At 37.4% G+C, this 18,725-nt stretch overlaps 1 protein-coding gene across 6 annotated transcripts in view; it reads right to left on the reverse strand.

Annotated features, from left to right (window-relative positions):
* The window catches only part of NIPA1 (NIPA magnesium transporter 1), a 36,359-nt gene that overhangs the window by 14,432 nt on the left and 3,202 nt on the right, over positions 1–18,725 (reverse strand). For 4 of the 6 annotated variants that reach the window (XM_058184940.1, XM_058184941.1, XM_058184939.1 and 1 more), the window contains 2 exons: positions 18,196–18,238; positions 1,140–1,187 (listed from right to left, as the gene is read on the reverse strand). In XM_058184940.1, the coding sequence (XP_058040923.1) occupies positions 1,140–1,187; positions 18,196–18,211 (64 nt within the window). In that variant the 5' untranslated portion in view covers positions 18,212–18,238. Of the gene's footprint in view, positions 1–1,139; positions 1,188–6,184; positions 7,292–11,829; positions 12,215–13,108; positions 13,289–18,195; positions 18,239–18,725 lie in introns of those variants that run through there. The other 2 variants (XR_009155320.1, XM_058184938.1) reach the window with 2 other exon arrangements.

Genomic DNA, 18,725 nt, shown 5'->3' on the forward strand with positions numbered 1-18,725 from the left:
GTAGACAATATTGAACTAAGATGAGCCCTACTCTGCGTTAGTATAAAATATTTTGATATATTCTCAATATGTTTCATGCTAGCTGAAGGTTCCATTTCCTAGCACCTTATTTCAGCCTTTTCTAGGAGTGTGTGAATTACACTTTTTGGGCACTCCAAGCCTACAAGCAAGGCAACTCTGATTGGAAAATTTGAAATTACAATATATCTGTAGGTCAACAAATTGATTTATGTTTACATAGGATTATAATATCATCAACTAAACAAAAGAATTACAAGCAATCTAAATCGTTACACCTGTCATGTTCAGGTTTTTTGTTGCTGTTGTCGTTTTCACAAGTTCATTTCCAGATGACAGCATTTAAATAAACTTGGCTAATTTTTTTAAAAAAATAGCAGAAATAGTCTTGATATAGTACTTCCATGGGAGAAACCACAAAATCTCAAGGCTGTTAATTAGACCAGAAGTTGAAATGGTATTAGAAACAAAGCACCGGAAAATCAGTTCTGATATTGCTACTTAATAAACTACATGGACAAATTCATAAAAGAAGTTGAGTTTAACTTCAGCGAAGCAACTTTTTTATTCAGAAAATGTGACTGCAAAACTAACTGTTAAGAAAAATAATCTGTGCATTGCCCATAAATTTTTGTGTCTAACAAGATGATTTTAGATACATTCTGATTCAACTTTCTCCAGTCTGATTCCTCCAGATGTGATTTTGATATGAATTATTTCCCGCCGTTATCACCCAATATAGCTGGATGATAAATCATATAGATTTTGACTCTCCCCGTAGATGTTGCCATGGATAAAAACAATTTTATACTTAAATTATGTTGCCTGAGAGGGATATACAGTTTAGCCAAAGCTACCATATCCTGTTTGTAAAATGAATGAATATGCTGCCAGCAACAAAAGTATGAAAAATACCAATGAACCAGTATCCTTGTATCAAAATATGCTAGGCTGAGCATGCCAGCAGCTTTCCTTTAGATAGATATATTGGGCCAGACTTATGATTATCACTGCTGATCATATGCATAATAATTGTTATCTAACACATCTGGATAGACCAGTGCAATCGTTCTGTATAGTTTTAAGATGTAAAATTGTTCAAATATAGAAGATATACTTACTTGCAATAGTACCTGACCACCACACTATATCAGTTAAATATGAAGTCCCTGGATAGGTGAAAAATCAAAAATTGGATCATCAGATTAAATAATATATATTTTATAGGTATAGGTATTTTATAGCTATTTTCTATAGCTTCAACAACATGTTAACTTTACCACTACACCGCCTTACAGATTTATTTAACTCGGGTGCATGAACCAATCCAAATCTTGTATAACCATGAGTGTAACCATAATCAGTATTACTTTTTATAGTTTGTTTCCAGTGAAGATAATCAGTCATGTCTCTAATCCAACTCTTAAGAAAAGAGATATGCACATGGTTCACCCATGCCCTAAATCAAATGATTGGGATTAAAATATTTTCCAAACCACAAAATAGTTTTTGAAATTGAGTGTCACTATTGAGGCTCATCAATGTTTATGCAAAAGCTGAATTTGAACTGTTTAAAAATGCATAGATATTCTGTTTCTTGTAGAATGTAACATAACCATTACACTTGTTTCTAAGATTTGAAATATTTTTTGTAATCTTGTAGGCCTTTTCAAGAGGTAATCTGTTCTCAACTTCTACAGAAATGAATAAAACCGATAATGGAGATGAAGTTCTAGAAGCATATGTAACTGCCATTTTGTGCCTCAATCTACTATAGTACAGAAAACACTGGAAGGTATTTTGGAAAGCACAAACAATTATTGCCAATTCAGTACTACCTAATCAGAACCCAACTTCTATCTTTTATCCAAAATTTGCACTGTTTAGGGTTTCAGTATTTTAGCAATAAAAATAGCAGATTGTAAGTATTCAGTAAGGAAAAGCATGAAGCCCAGTGTGAACTAATGTGAATAACTGAAAGTCTATGGAGATTCTCAGTCATCCAGGTCATAGTTGTCTCAAATTTACTTTTTCCAAAGGCAACTGGATTATGTTTTTTTCCCCTCGAAGATGATGTTTTGCTTCTCATACAAGAAGCTTCATCAGTTCTGGCTGCACAAATGTTAATGGTTAACCTTTCTTTGTAAAATTGACATTGTTGATGTTAGTCTAATCTGTTTTTTCCTTTCTATCAAGACAATAGGACAAGAAATCATCCAGTCGGTGGAGTTAAAACATACAGTAGAATGTATTTGTTCACTTATTGGATGATTAACCTGAATAATGTATTACACAGATTTCCATTGACTTGACTGGGTTTAAAAGAAAATTAAAGACATGTATGGAGAATAGATCTATTAAGTCTTGAAGATTCGATGTTTATTGTGAATTTGAGGGACCCTGGCTTTCTGCATTCCAAATGGAAGGTAGTAACAGTGAAAGAGTGGGTATTTCCATGTTCTGCTTACAAAGTCCAGAGGAACCTGATTGGCCATTATGATAAACAAAATGCTGGGTTGAATTTCAATCTAGTAGGTTCTTATGTTCTTCCTAATCTTGGAATTATATTTTTATATTTCTTTTTGTTAAAAAGCCTGACAAAAACTGATGCGTATCATTTATTATTTTCATAATCTTTAAAAGAAAACAAAAACAATGACAAGTGAACCAAATAGGCTCTTTAAAATCCCAGTCTTACTTTTTTGTTTCAAATTGTTTACACAGAGCAAAAATGGAACATGAATTTATGACAAGTGACTGTGGAAAATGCAAAATAGACATACTAGACAAGTACAAAATGCTGTCAGCTGGTCAGGATGAGCTCCAAATAATTAGCTGCTTGTACAAATCAAGTAAAATGAATTCCTGAAGCAAGCAAAGAAAGAGATCTCTTCTTTTACAAACAGTACATAGTTTTCTATTTTTCAATTGCAATGTGATATTTCTATGCTAATTGAGTTATTCCTATATCTCAATTATGAAAGGGGGAGATTTTCAAGGATAAAATTTGAAAACCAATCAATTACAATTTTATATTGCCTGGTGTGTTTGATATTGTATCTGTATATAATGCCATTAATTGTGGAAATAACACACAAGTCAGCAAAGGTTAACAAAGCAGTGACAACAGAGATGCTGCTACATATGTGGTTATAATTTGACATTGCTCTTCTATCCCATCTCATTTTCCTGGAAGAGTCATATAATTGCTTAACTGCAAGATAAGCACTAAGCTGGGTTTTGATTGCATGCTGGATGTGGTTAAAAGTTGTTTAGATCACATAACTAGTGGTTAAGACTAGTTATGACCACAAATAACTTGTGGTCAAGTTATTTGACCACAATTTAATCTATAGCTTATGAGAATCAAACCATAGCTCCAAATGTTATGTCAATCAAGTGAGAATATAAGGTTTATTTTTGAGAACTTAAAATTACTGAGTATGTAAATGTTATAACTTCCCCAGCCTATACATAATTAAGGTCCTGTATATGTGGGATATCAAGAGTACACAAGCCGTAATGTAGTCCATGTGGTAGGCATAGATTAAGTAGAGTATATTACACCACAGTCTTGTCCAAACAAAGTGAATAATATTTTTCAGTTTAATTACTCTTTAATTCCATTATTCTTCCCAGGAGCATAAATCTACTGTAAAGTAGAATTAATCTACTGTAGATTTGTACCTGGATTTTCCAGTTCCTAATACAATAAATACCTAAATATACATTCCTGCTACATTGGAACATGAATCATCATTTCAATGGGTTTCCAACTATATTTCTCAAGTAATGCAATGCAAAAAAATCTGTTTTCACAAGCAAATTAATTTATATTTGTAGTTTCTTCTGCAAGTATGGGAATAGTTCTATACTAGTTCTCACTTTCTCCAGAATGGAACAAGTACATTGCATATTGATTATCTGCTAAGTCTACCAGTAAATAAAACTGGTAATGCAGTTGAATTAATTATATGAATTAATGATTACTTGACAAAAATTATTAAGATACTTAAGTTACAGGTAGTCCTCAACTTACGACCACAAAGAGGCCCAAAATTATTGTTACGTGAGAAATTTGTTAAGTGAGCTTTCCCTCATTTTACAACTTCTTTTGCCGCATTTGTTAAGTGAATCACTACACTTGTTAAATTAGTAACATGCTTGTTAAGTGAATCTGGTTTCCCATTGACTTTGCTTGTCAGAAGGTCACAAGACCTTGGGACACTGCAACGGTCATAAATATGAGTCACTGGTCAGGCATCCTAATGTGAATTGTGCCCATGGGGATGCTCATGTGCCCATTTGGTCCAAAGTATGAAAAATGGTCATAAGTCCCTTTTTTCAGTGCCATTGTAACTTTGAACGGTCACTAAATGAACTGTTGTAAGTTGAAGACTACCTGTACAAGTTACTCTAATTTGAAGAGAAACCTGTCAAAATAAATTAATATTTACTTTGATGTTTGAATATTTCATTTAATGAATTCAATCAAATAGCTGGATTTTAGAGATTAATATTTTGGTACTGTGCCTATCTAGGTAGAGCCATTAGGGGAATCACAGAAATATTCAATACTGTAGAGTTTAGTATAGAATAAGACTGCTCTGGAATGCAGAGCTTAATGGCCTTGTAACAGAATTGGGAACAGACTAAAATACAAGTTTTCCCCCAAAGACTAGTTTGGTATGCAAGAGCTTATATTAGAAAGTATCACCTTTCTGCCTGTATCAGATTTCAGAATATAGCTGCTTTTAATTTTAGGCATTCCTGCAAGAATATATAATCCTTTCTCAGTGAATGTGCTTCCTGTAAAAAATGGCCCATTAACAAAAATACAGTTAAATGTGAATTTGGGAGCCTGCATGTTTGCTACATTGAGAATACATAATGATCATTACCAAAGATCAAAGAACAGTGTAAACAGCTATAGCCCTTTGGAAGTAATGGATAAATTCTGTGTACTTTGCTAATACAAAGTCCTCTATGTGCCACTTAGCAAACCATTTCTGAAACTATGATCAGATCTATATAATGCATTATGATATGGTATATCATCCTTGTCTATTGCTTTATAAGAATCCAGATTATAAACATAGTTTAAATTACAGGAAGACAGAATCCAGGTAAATGTCTTCATAGTATGTGCAATGTGAAAATGGAATCAATTATTCTAGAGAAGTGATGGGTCTCCATTGGATGAATTCACACAGAAGCTGGGTAATCTTCTGCCTAGCATGTTTTCTTTGGGATTCCTGAATGGATTAGATCTGAAATTCTAAATCAATGTTTTTCAAACTCAGCAATTTAAAAATATATGGATTTTAACTTCCAGAATTCCCCAGCCAGCATGGCATGGCAGCAGTTGAAGTTAGTCTTAAAAAGTTGCCTAGTTTGAGAAACACTGGTGTAAATGGTCTTGTCCAAACTGTGATTCTACAAGAAACCCTTCAGTGTTAATTTAAAAAAAAAACATAAATTCAGGTTATAAATGCAAAGTACATACTTAAACTGAGTTGATAATATGCTAAAGCATCTGCTGGAATAAGGGACAAATCACATTTGACATCTTGAAAAGGCTGTCAGAACCCCTGGCATGGGAGATTGTATTTAGTGTTCATGGCTCAGCTATAATCGTTTTCCAGATCAAATGCCTGCGACTCATCATGCAGGTATAAAACCACGGACTTTTGAAAAAGTACAGAGATCATTACAAACTTGAAGAAGAAGATAATAAAGGAGGGGGAGTGGCTGGATTGGAGAGCTGAAGGGTTAGCCTTCATGGTGGTTGTGCCCCTTACCCAACCCGGAGAAGGAATGCAAGGTGTATTCGCAATGGACATGCTAAATACTTAGGTCCGATACTGCCTAAAGCCAAAGAAAATGCCTTGGAACGAAGCAATCTGTTTTAAAGCAGGCTTCCCCAACTTAGCGCCAGGACTGGGAATTCTGGGGGTTGTAGTCCGACACCTGGAAGCACTGTGTTGATGGGGGAAAGCATTCGCGAGGCCTGGGTTTGCTCCGGGAAAGGCGGCGTACGAAAGGCGGGGTGGGCTCGGCCAAGTGGGAGGAGATCACGCAGAGGATGCTAGCTGTTGCAAAGACACCAGAGCGTTTTCTGTTGCAACCCGAAGCACAGAAAGGGCCGGGGACCAGGGGGCCCTACCTCGTCCTCTTGCCCGCACGATTCCTTTTTTCTGCAGCACGAACGTGGAGCCATTGACCAGGCTGGACACCACAGCCACGCTCAAGCCCAGAGAGACCGCAGCGGGACCGGGATTCGGCGAGCCCCCGTCTCCTGGAGCCGCTGCTGCGCCGACAGCCATCCTCATGCCCGGGCGGCGGTGCCAGCACCAAGGACGCCCAGCTGCTCGGCCAGCCTCTTTCTTTCTCCTCTTTCTCCTAAGCCGGCTAACAACCAGCAGCCGCTCTGCGGGATCCGCCCTGAACCACAAACTCCTCCCACAGCGCTGCTTGCTGCTGCTGCGATCTCAGCGCCCTCTGGCACCAGCAGTCCCCTCAATAAAACCGAGGGGTCTCTGCCCTGACAGCCAAGGGAAGTGGGAGGGGAACCGAGTGCGGGCGGAGGATCCAGTCTCTGTTCTCGGCGCTCCCTCGCAAGAACAGGCGGGTCAGAAAACGGGACGACGATGCGAGTGAGTAAGTAGTCCGCACTCTGCACCATGACATCATGGCCTTGCACCATGACGTCATGCTCATGCAGGCCGGTGGCGTCAATCAACACAGCGCTTAGGGCTCAATATTGTTACGAGCTGGAATCGTTGCTCTTTTTTAGCGCTGAGGTGTCTCCGCAAAACAATCCTCGCACGCAAATTACGGGGACCTTTATGATTGAAATGCTCAATTCTATCCAGGCTTTTCTCCCCCAGACAAACAGGTCCCGTGAAAACGAGTTTAACGACTGTAGAAAAAGAACGAACGGAATGCAAAAACTCGATAAGCCAAAAGAACCTTATTCCGCTTCAGCTTCAAATCACAAGGTCACAAAAGTTTTCCCTGAGCCGGTGAGGAGAAAATATTCCAGGGCATCAACACGTTGTCTTGCCTAACATATGTTCTACTGATCTTAAATATGCATACATAAATAGCAGAGGTCAATGGATACAATGGTTTTGTTTTGTTTTTCTGATGATCTGATTATTGTTATCTGATTATCTGACATTTTCATTTGAAGAATGAGATTCTACACTCCATCTACCAACATTCACCAGGGCTACCAGCAGATTTTTCTTGAACTTTGGAGGAAGGAGAGATAAACACACTCATTTTTTTTCATTTATCCTCAAGTAGTGATTAAGTGTTTATAAAATCTGATGTTTAAAATATTTAAAAATAAATAATAATAAAATAAATAGTTATGTATTGTTTACCAAACTAAAAATCCACATTTGGGCAACTTCTGCATTAGACCAATTCAGAAGATGCATAAATTTACTTTTGTTCACTTCTGATCTGAAATAATCCAATGTACAGTACACAAAACATTTCTATTGCAATGCAATAGAAATGTCTCTTAATTATAAGGAAATCCTAACCTCTTAATACATCATGTATATAATCTACTCTCCAAAACTCTCTTAGGACCTGGCCCTGGCCCAGCCTTATCTAAGGGTGTTTATGGAGTCTTTCTCAATGTCATTGTTGTTTTATCCATGAGGTATATTTTTAACTGGGCTTTAAATTATGTATTTCATACATTGTAAAGCATCCACAGTCTTTGCAGAGTTGGGCAGTCTTAAAAATCCAATCAATTTAATCACCTCTATGCCCACTGTAAGAGTCCATTAATATAGCATCTCTGACTAATAATCATATGAGCCTTAATTTAAACAGCTCCAACGAAGGAGAATCCAATATCTTAACTTGAATTTGAGAAATGAATAGTTTAATCTAGAAAACAACATTCTATGCTCTTATCATGTCCAGAGAAAGATATTTATTTTGAATCATTTAGTTTAGATGAAAGCGTTTAAATTAGAACTACAGGAAATACCTCTTAATCAGCAAAAACAAAAACAACAACAAAAAAACAACACAACCCCCCCCGCAAATATCTTTATACACTATTCTTCTTTGTTCATGTGATTAACATCCAACTTTTATACTCATTCTATTTTCTTTTCCTTTTTGTTTTTTTATTTTTATTATATCAAAAAAATTAACAGAAGGAAAAATTATATATGCAACATGATTACCTATCATAATCTGCAAGTCAGTAATCATAAATAAATGAAGTAAGTCTGCCTGCCTGGGAAATTATAAAAAGAATGCTACCAGCACCAATCAAATTGGACCATATTGCTCAAATATCTATCCCGTTCCCGCTTCATAGGCATAGGGCCGGGTTACTTACGGGACCGCCTACTGCTACCGAATGCCTCTCACCGACCCGTGCGCTCTCACAGAGAGGGACTCCTCAGGGTGCCGTCAGCCAGGCAGTGTCGTCTGGCGACGCCCAGGGGAAGGGCCTTCTCTGTGGGGGCTCCCACCCTCTGGAACGAACTCCCCCCAGGACTCCGCCAACTTCCGGACCTCCGAACCTTCCGTCGCGAGCTTAAAACACATCTTTTTATCTGTGCAGGACTGGACTAGATTTTAAATTTATAGGGGTTTTAAATTGGTTTTAATATTTATATTATTTTTTAAGAATTTTGGCTTTTAGAATAAGTTTTTTAATGGTTATTTTAATTTGTACATAAATGTTTTTATCTGCCTGTGAACCGCCCTGAGTCCTTCGGGAGATAGGGCGGTATACAAATACGAATAAACTAAACTAAACTAATAGAGGAAAAATATACTGAGTTATGAAAAAGCCCACATTGTGTAGTACCTTGTAAACTAACAAATGAAAACATTAATCACTCAATGAAGTGATGAAAATGGGGTTTCAGCAAAAAGGCATACTATGTTTTCTCGTTATCTCTTTATTGGAAAAAGAAATGCTATTCCCTTGGTTAAATTTTCATTTGGGTAATAGATGATAACATACATTTATGCTGGGGCATGCACCCCCAAACAGGTATTTTGTTTAATTTCATTACTCAGACTAAAAAGAAGAGAAGCAAAGGAAGTCAAAGGTCTTTTGAGATGTCCATTCTAGATTTTGGGCTGCATAAATTGCATAATATATACTTCTGCAAGAAACAATTGATTACTCTTCTGCCATCTGAACAGAACAGAACAGAACAGGGAAGATTAAGACTGTCTCCAGTACCATTTACTATGGCAGATTCTTGTCCTACAATACCTATTTTTGTCCTTGGCCCATAGAACATTATCCTCATATCTTCTTCCTAAACAGCTTTAATATGACTCCGAAATGTGTCTTGCTTTAATTCATTGCAGTGCCTGGAGAATAATGCCTCCATCTTTGGTTGTTTATGGATTCTTTATTTAATTGAATCTTTTTATTGGCATTTTAGTAGGGGATGGGGTTACATGTTTAATTCCCTTCACTGATTCAATTATTGTAAAATGGTTAGTTTAATTAGCTAATGTTTGTTTTTAGAATTTCATTGTATGATCATTTGAATTATGGTCTGCCTCCAATATTTTGATGTTTTGCTTATTCTAAATTGGTTGTTTGCTCTATGCCTTGTTTAAAAGTGTACCATAAGGAGGAAATGGGCTTTTCCTGCTTATTTGCCAGTGTTTGTGGCTTCAGGCATTTCCCAATCCGCTAAGTTCCCTGGCACTTGGTCACTTTCTGTTATCCAACTATACAGAACCTATTCAGACTACAGTTATTGGCATTTATAACCTCCTCCTCTGTGGGGTTATTTACAGAATAACAAAGTTGGAAGAGACCTTGTAGGTCAGGGCTGTCAAACTCCCGGCCCATGGGCTGGATACATTACTTGCTGACCACGCCCACAGCTGGTTTAGTGAAGGGGAAAAAAGTTCCGATACATCACATGATGATGCCGTGACGACATGAGTTTGACACCTCTGTTGTAGGTCATCCAGTCCATCCCTTTGCTCAAACAGGACACTCTTATACCATTTCTGACAAGTTGCTGTCCAGTCTCTTCTTGAAAGCTTCCAGTGAGGAAACACCCACAACTTCTGAAGGCAAGCTGTTCCATTGGTTGATTGTTCTCACTGTCAGGAAATTTCGCCTTATTTCTAGGTTGAATCTTGATTAGTTTCCATCCATTGTTCCTTGTTTGGCCTTCGGGTGTTTTGGAAAAATAGGTTGACCCCCTCCTTTCTGTGACAGCTCCTCAAATATGGGAACACTGGTATCATGTCACCCTTAGTCATTCTCTTCAGTAGACTAACCATGCCCATTCTTGCAACCATTCGTCATGTTTTACAGCCCTCTAATCAACTTTGTTGCTCTTCTATGCACTCTTTGTAGAGTCTCAACATCTTTTTTATGGTGTGGTGACCATAACTGGATGCAGTATTCTAGGTGTCATCTTACTAAGTGTTTATAGAGTGGTATTAGTACCTCACATGATCTTGATTCAATCCTTCTGTTAATGCAATTTAGGATTGCATTGGCTTTTTTTGGCTGCCACCACACACTGCTGGCTGATATTTAATTGATTGTCCACTAGGACTCCAATATCCCTCTCACAGTTAAACCAGGGTTTGCCTAATTTGTATGCATACTTTTGGTTTTTCTTGCCTAAGTGTAAGACTTTTCTCTACATTAAATTTCATTTTGTTAGCTAGGGCTCAGTGTTCAAGTCTATTGAGATCCATTTGACTCTTGAGCCTATCATCTAGGGTGTTGGCTATTCCTGACAGCTTAGTATCATCTGCAGATTTGATGAGTTCCCCTTCTATTCTTTCATCTAAGTCATTTATGAAGGTATTGAAGAGTACTGGTGCTAAGACGGAACTTTGTGGTACCCCACTACTTACTTCCCTCCATTTAGATGTAGTACCATTATGCCCATGGTATTTTGCTGGTCTTCTAATTTAGCCACTTTGTCAAAGAATGGAGTAAGATTGATTTGGCATGATTTCCATGTTGAGGTCTTCTCTTTCACTTATTTCACATTATTTTAACTTAGCAACTGCAGGTTGGTAGATTGACCAGCCTAAAGTCCTAAAGTGAGGCCTATTGTTTCCTGATACAGTTCCCTAATTACTGGATGTTTCCCTGCTGGCTACAGATGGTGGAATGGGCATGACAGCAAAGCCAGAGAAGGAATCCATTCATCTTGTCTGTAGCCACTAAGACACTAAAAAAATAGGACAAAATAGGACAAAATAGGACAACCATATGCAACAAGATGGCAACATGGAAAAAAAACAGGAAAAAGAAAAGCTGAGAAAGAGGTTCTGAGGGGAGAAAGAAGAAAGAGACCCCAAGAAGATGCTAAGAATATTGAAAGGGAGAGGAGAAGGTCTGCAGCAGCAACAGAACTCTGTCTATTGTAAGATTTGACAATGATAATGGTAAGTTTCAGAACTTGCTAATCTCTTCAGCTGTGTGAAGATCAGACCAGTGGTGGGTTGCTACCGGTTCAGTCCAGATCTTGCGAATCGGTAGTAACGGCGTTGGGAGGCTTCATTCACCCACCCGGATGTCATCACGGATGATATGCACATGCGGATAAGTGCCGCATGTAAGTGAAGCAAGCGCATGTGCGAACCAGTACCGAAGGTAAGTGGAACCCACCCCTGGATCAAACCAAGCATAGGAGAAGCCCAGAATGCAGGATCCCCAAGAGTTGCAAAGTGCTGACATCATTAGTGCAAAACCCTTGATATTGGCAAATGCTCAAAGAATAGTAAGTAACAATACAGTGAGAACCTCAGTATTAAATATTCCACTTAAAACAGAAACCTTTATTGTTCTGTACAACAAATATTTTGATGTAATTTGGAATTTTTAATTCATGTTATATTCAACTATGGATATAAAATCTAAATCAAATATTGGCATTTCTGATCATGGTTAACACTGATATACTACCTTTTTCTTTCTGTAAAGGTTTAGATTAAATGAGAGTTTTAATAATCTTTAGACAATATGTATCAAAATAATATAATGTATTACATATGCTTTGTAGTAATATAATAAAGAAAATTCTTAAAAAATAGCAAAACTTCTATATTGTAAATTAATGGTGGACTGGGCTCAGAAACTTGTAGTTTTTCCGTTCCTAGCACCAAGACAGTCAACAACTCCTCTTGCAGAACAATGGAGTACATACTCCTGCAAAAAACAAATGTTTGAAAGATAAAATATGCACATACATTGAAAATCAAAACTTTTCCTATTTTCAAAAACAAAATTTGTCAGAAAAAACATTGTTCTATTGGCTAAAATTACAGCCTCCTTCATTCATTTAAAATTTTCTTAAATCACATTCTTAAATCACATTTTTTTTGCTTTATGATAGCATTTTTCCTCTTAATTCTAAAAGGAAATTTACCGAGAACCTTTGATCTTCCCTATCATTCAAAATCTCTATCTAAAGAGATTTATTTCTATCTAAATTAATAAAATACAACGGTATTTATGAAAGTGATGCTTGTGCCAGACATATATCCATAAAGCTGCACAGTAGTTAAAGTGCACAGGTAATCCCTCTGCTCCAAAGCCACCCAGTTTGCAATTGACCACAGTAATCTCAATTTGTCATCTCCTTATGTGGAGCAGCTCTTCCAGAGTGCAAGTGGGCAATTCCCCAATCTCTCCTCTCCAGAGAGATTTTCATCAGACAGAATTTTGCTCTGGGTGCCAATTTCATCACAGTGCTGCCTCCACTTGTGGAGCCACTCGTAGAAATGTCTAACCCACCTACCCCCAAGTCAGGTTAAAATCATCTTTAGATAAACAAGTTTCAAACTGTGTAAATCAGGGATATGAAATGTGTGACTCCTGAGGAATGAAGGAGGAAATTATTAAATACTAGGGGAATTATATTAATTATACTTACATGGAATTAAATCCAATTTAATTATGTTTTGTTTAGGAGTGCAGTAGGCCTTAAAATTTTTGAATCTTTAAAGGTGAACAACATAAGTTTGAACAAAACTGTACCATCAGATAAAGTCTAAATTCATGACATACATTATTAGTCGAAAGACATTTCAGGATACATACATTTGATGAAGTGGTCCAAAATATCACAAGGCTTTTTGTGTACATGCACACCTTCAAATCCATCCTTTATAAGGTAGGTAAAATGAGGACCCAGATTGTTGGGGGGCAATAAGTTGACTTTGTGTATAGTATACAAATGGATGAAGACTATTGCCTGGCATAGTGTAAGCCGCCCTGAGTCTTCGGAGAAGGGCGGGATATAAATGCAAAAAAAATAAAATAAAAAAAATCAGTCTTGACTCCTGACAAGTACCTGGACAGTTCCCTGCAGTTTTCTTGGCAAGATTCTTGGAAGAGGTTTGCTGTTTCCTTCTTAAGAAATGACTAGTCCAAGCTGGCTTTTTGATTAAGTCGGGACTAAAACTCATGACCTCTCAGTTTCTAGCTTTGTATCTTAACCACTATACCAGAGTTGGTGTAGTGCGTGTGAGAGTGCCAGAACCGGAAGAGCATTCCCCAGCATGCATGTGTGCGCCGGAAAGCTGAGCTTCCAGTTTTCAGCGTACACAGGTGGGCCGGTCACCTGGTCTTCCGGTTGCTGGCGAGCAACGGGCAACAGTTGGCGTGCCCAGAGATGGCTCTGTGTGCCACTTGCGGCACACGTGCCATAGTTTCACCATCACTGCACTATACCAAACAGGCTTGTGTTACATTTATTAGCCTTTAAGAAGTCACAGCATTCATATGCTAGATCAGACCTGGGCATTTTATGGTCCCTGGGCTAAACCCTGCCTTTTGACTGTCCCTGTTCGGCCTGCATGGATTGTTTTATTTTGAAGGCGACTACTATTTTTTTTCCAGTTTATCCATATGCATGCGAGCATGCCTGTGCATTTTCACAGCCCTATTGGTTCAGCCCTCCACAACAGTCCCAGTTTGTCATGTGGCTCCTTGGGAAAATTAATTGCCCACCCTGTGCTTGATTCAACTGTGACACAAAGCTGTGATATTTAAAATAAACTACGATGGCTGGATTAAGCACAAAACAGGAAGCCATAAAACCATAATTTACATAGCAAATGGTTGGGTTGATTGAACACACAAAGCAAAAAATAATAATAACCCACCCGAAGTTCCTTTTCTTTTATATACATGTATCTGGACTGCACAAATCCATGGAAATACCAGATTGTAATAGAGATACACAAAAATCCCTCCCCTTAAATCAGGGGTCACCAACCTTTTGGACCTCAAGGACCACTAAATTCATAATTTTAAATCTTGCTGACCACTAATATGAATTCTTAACAAAGATAAATATTATTTAGTGCAATATAAAAAATGCAAATAATTTTTCTGCGGACCACCAAAAATTTCTCACAGACCACCACTGATCCCTGGACCACTGGTTGGTGACCGCTGCCTTAAATGATAACCACAACTGTGCAACAATGAACAGATGCTTATCATGTTGCCCTTTCATCTTTGTTTGTTTATAGCTTGTTTATAGCTAGAGCACATTGTAGTAAAATAGGAACATAAATACACAAAAGAGGCAGATTGTACCACAGTGAGCCATTATGCCTTTCCATCCTAAGCAGCTCCTGATGGTCAAGCTGCATTATTTTAAAGAAGAATTTACATCTGTATGATCCAACCTAAAATTCAGTCCTAGACTGTTTCTTAGAAATGATTTATGGAAGATTAGATGAAAGTTTCTAAATGTTCAGTGTCATAGAACTACTGTCACATGTTATTTCTTATTGTGTTGTTTCTCTAAAAATGGTGCATGTTACTCTTATCTGGAATCATTCATATACAATGCAGCTTCAAATGATCAGCTATGCTGATGATCAATAATATGCATATTAGCCATTTGCTGATTTGCAAGTTTTTGTTTCATTTAAATACATATAGAAGTATAGTTCCCAGTTTGGCAAAATCTGCAATTGTACAGCTACTTCAAAATATGGGTTAAGTTTGGGGTTTTTATAGTGTAATTATTTTAGTATAGTGTAGTATCTTAGCTTAGATGAAATGAGAAATTATGGTTAATAAAAAACTTCCTGGTTTATTGTCACCTATTGAGAAGTCCCCTCCATATCATATTAAGAATGTATTGATCTATACTTTAAATTTTATTTCAGTCAGATATCAAAATATTATGCAATGTTTTTACAGGAAAACGCTAACCCTGAATTAACAGACGAAGTTAACAATGCTCTCTTTATTGACTTGGGAGATTGCATGCAGCTCATGTGATCCCCTTTCTGTTAGTTGAGTTTTTTGAAACAGACTATCTTTGCACTTGGCACTGATCCCATTTCCAGTCAGCATTTCAGTCCCATCTATTGTTTCTGACTGTGCGCTTAACATTCACAATTCTGATTTTTTAAAAAAATGAACAAATAATTCCAGCAACAGAACTGGAAGCAACAAGATTGATTTCTGCCTAGTGCACCAAATCTGATTAGCTACCTGATATGGTGATTTGAGCATACCAGATTAAGATTGAGGAGAATTGGGTGCAGAACAAATGAAGCTCAAGGATTAAATTTGGATCAAGCACAAATTTGCATCCTGACATGGTTGGCATGGAAATGAAATAGTATCTCCGTCACGGGCAAAGAACCATATATGTTATTTTGAGCTCTTCTGAAATAGAGAAAGGATCAAGATGCCATGTTGTTTGTATGATATTTCAGTTGTGTTCAAGTTAATTCCTTGCAGCCATTGATCATTACAGTTACAGTTAAGACAGGGGTGAAATTCAATTTTTCCCCTACCGGTTCTATGGGCATGGCTTGGGTGCAGCAGGGGAAGGATATTGCAAAATCTCCATTCCAACCCCACTCTGGGGCCAGCCAGAGGTGGTATTTGCTGTCCTCCGAACTACTCAAAATTTCCACTACCGGTTTTCCAGAACCTGTTAGAATGTGCTGGATTTCACCCCTGAGTTAAGACCAACATACTTGAGGTGCATGACTTCATATAATCTGGCCATGGTTTATCTGCAGGTATGTGCAATGACACCCAGTATTTGCAAATCACCCATCCTTAGTTTATTTTTCAAGGTCCTTTTTGTTTGTACCCACAGTAGTAAAATAATTTATCCAGGTTGAAGCATTACAGAGCTCAGGATAAGAGGGTCACTGAAATTATTGGGAACAAAACTGTGAACACAAATATTCTCCTTTATTGGAACAAAACTGTGTTTGATGCATTTGTGTTGTTGATGGGAGTAAAATAAAGGTTTCCTTGTCAGTTGTGTCCAACTCTAGGGTATAGTGCTTATCTCTGTTTCTGGGCTGAGGGAGCAAGCATTGTCCAAAGACAATTTCCATGATCATGTGGCCAGCATGGCTATATGCCAAAGGTTCATAGAACAGTTACCCTCCCACTGAAGTTGTACCTAATTATCTACTCACATTTGCATGCTTTCAAACTGTTAGGTGAACAGGAGCTGGGGCAAGTAATTGGAGCTCACAGCATTGCGCAAAGCTTGGGTCTTGAACTCAGGCTGTTAGCTTTTCAGATGACAAGCTCAGCATCTTTTTTTTATTTAATAAGTTGTTAATGCCTGGAATAAACTACCTGACTCTGTGGTCTCTTCCCAAAATCCCAAAAGCTTCAACCAAAAACTGTCTACTATTGACCTCACCCCATTTCTAAGAGGTCTGTAAAGGGCGTGCATAAGAGCACAAGCATGCCTACCGTTCCTTCCTATTGTTTCCTCCCATTATATCCAATTAATATAGTTATTACATACTCATACTTTATGCTTATATACTGTATAATTATTTCATGCTTATGCTTATATATACTGTGTGACAAAATAAAAAAAATAAATCTTTAACCACTGAGCCACTGTGCTCCAAGTATTTGCAATCACTATTAAATCTCTGATTTATTTCCCATATCATTGTATCACAACTGTTTGTGTCACAAGCTGTTTTCAGGCTTGTTTTAAAATTGATAATTATATAATGATATTTTTAAATGCATTGTACGAATCTGAGAAAAAGGTTACTGCATGTTTGTTAGGTCAGGAAAAAAACATGTTAAAGTGAATAGGCTTCAATGATAAAACCTTTTATGTAATGTGGAAGGAAATTTGGTCACTGAATGTAAACAAGGCTTTGTATGATGGAAGTAAAACATGAGTAAGAATAAACGAAACGCCTCCTAAATACTTCAACATGGAATGATTCAACATTGAGCATGAAGTAAGGTAAAGATGTATGGTGTCCCTTTAACTGTACTGTATAATGGGAAGGGGAAAGAAATTTCTAAAATATCTGTAATAGGCAATGGTTTGTAAGTAAGGTAAAAAGTATGGAAAATTATAGTGAAGGTCATTTAGTGACTTGTTTGAAATTACAACAGCGCTGAACAAAGTGACTTATGACCATTTTTCACACGACCATTGCAGCCTCCCAATGGTCATGTGACCAAAGTTTGGTTGCTTGGCAACTGGTTCAAATTTATGACGGTTGCAGTGTCCTGGGGTCATGTGATCCCCTTTTGCGACCTTCTTACAAGCAAAGTCAATGGGGAAGTCTCATTCACTTAACAACCATGTAACTCACTTCACAACTGTGGCCAGAAAGTTTGTAAAACGGGGCAAAACTTGCTCAGCAACTGTCTCACTTAGCAACAGAAATTTGGGGCTCAATTGTGGTCATAATTCTAGGACTATCTGTACTCATTTTAGCTGTATTTCCTTACATGACCTGGTCTTACTGCTTCTTTTCTGTGCTGTGCCTAAAGTTGCTCATTCTGACAGGCAATAACATGATAGGTATGTAAAGATTAATATATAAGACAGAGGTCTTCAAACTTGGCAGCTTTAAGACTTGTGGTCTTCAACTCCCAGAATTCTCCAACCAGCATAGCCACCAGCCATAGTCTTAAAGCTGACAAGTTTGAAGACCTCTAGTATAAGACTATATATGTCTACAGAAAATATTCAGTAAAATGATTTCATATTTACTTCTGATGTAGTTCTTAGTGCTGTTCATTCTATTAAGACAATTACATTTACTGAGAGCAGACTGATCACAAAAGCTGAACATAAGAATGGGCAGGAAGCCTAAAAGGGCTCTGCTTCCAGCTATTCAAGAGAAAGAAATGAAAGCAATTCCTACCTTGATTCATAAGCATCAAAAGATTGGAATTGCAGTCTCATGCCTATTAGAGAGAGAGATTTGTGTGAATCTTACACATTGGAAAGTATTTCTTTGAATGCAAAACCACAGTGCTTCTGAACTGAAGAACAATGGCTACCAGTACTTCAATGAATATTTCTGCTTTGTTCCTATAAAAATTGCTTTTGTGTTAGCTTCACAGGTGATATAATTATCTGTATCCACTGCTCAAAGGAAGCAAGATTACTGTAGCTGGGTCTCATTCTATAATTAGAATGCTTATTTCTAGTGCCTCCAATAATGTTGGTTCTAAGCACCATTATACAGCTAATTAAAATAGCTTGTGAAGCTATAAACATCATCTATTCTAGGAACTTTATTTTCAGGAAAATGTGGGTTATTTTTATATGAATTAAATATTAATACCTTTTCTTAAGTTAAAAGCAGACCACAACGGTTTCACATTGAGAGATATGATGTAACCCTATCTTAACCCAGACTTATTCAGAAGGTCCAAGAAAGGAACCACT

The sequence above is a fragment of the Ahaetulla prasina genome, chromosome 5 (genome assembly GCF_028640845.1).
Source record: "Ahaetulla prasina isolate Xishuangbanna chromosome 5, ASM2864084v1, whole genome shotgun sequence".
NCBI lineage: Eukaryota > Metazoa > Chordata > Lepidosauria > Squamata > Colubridae > Ahaetulla > Ahaetulla prasina.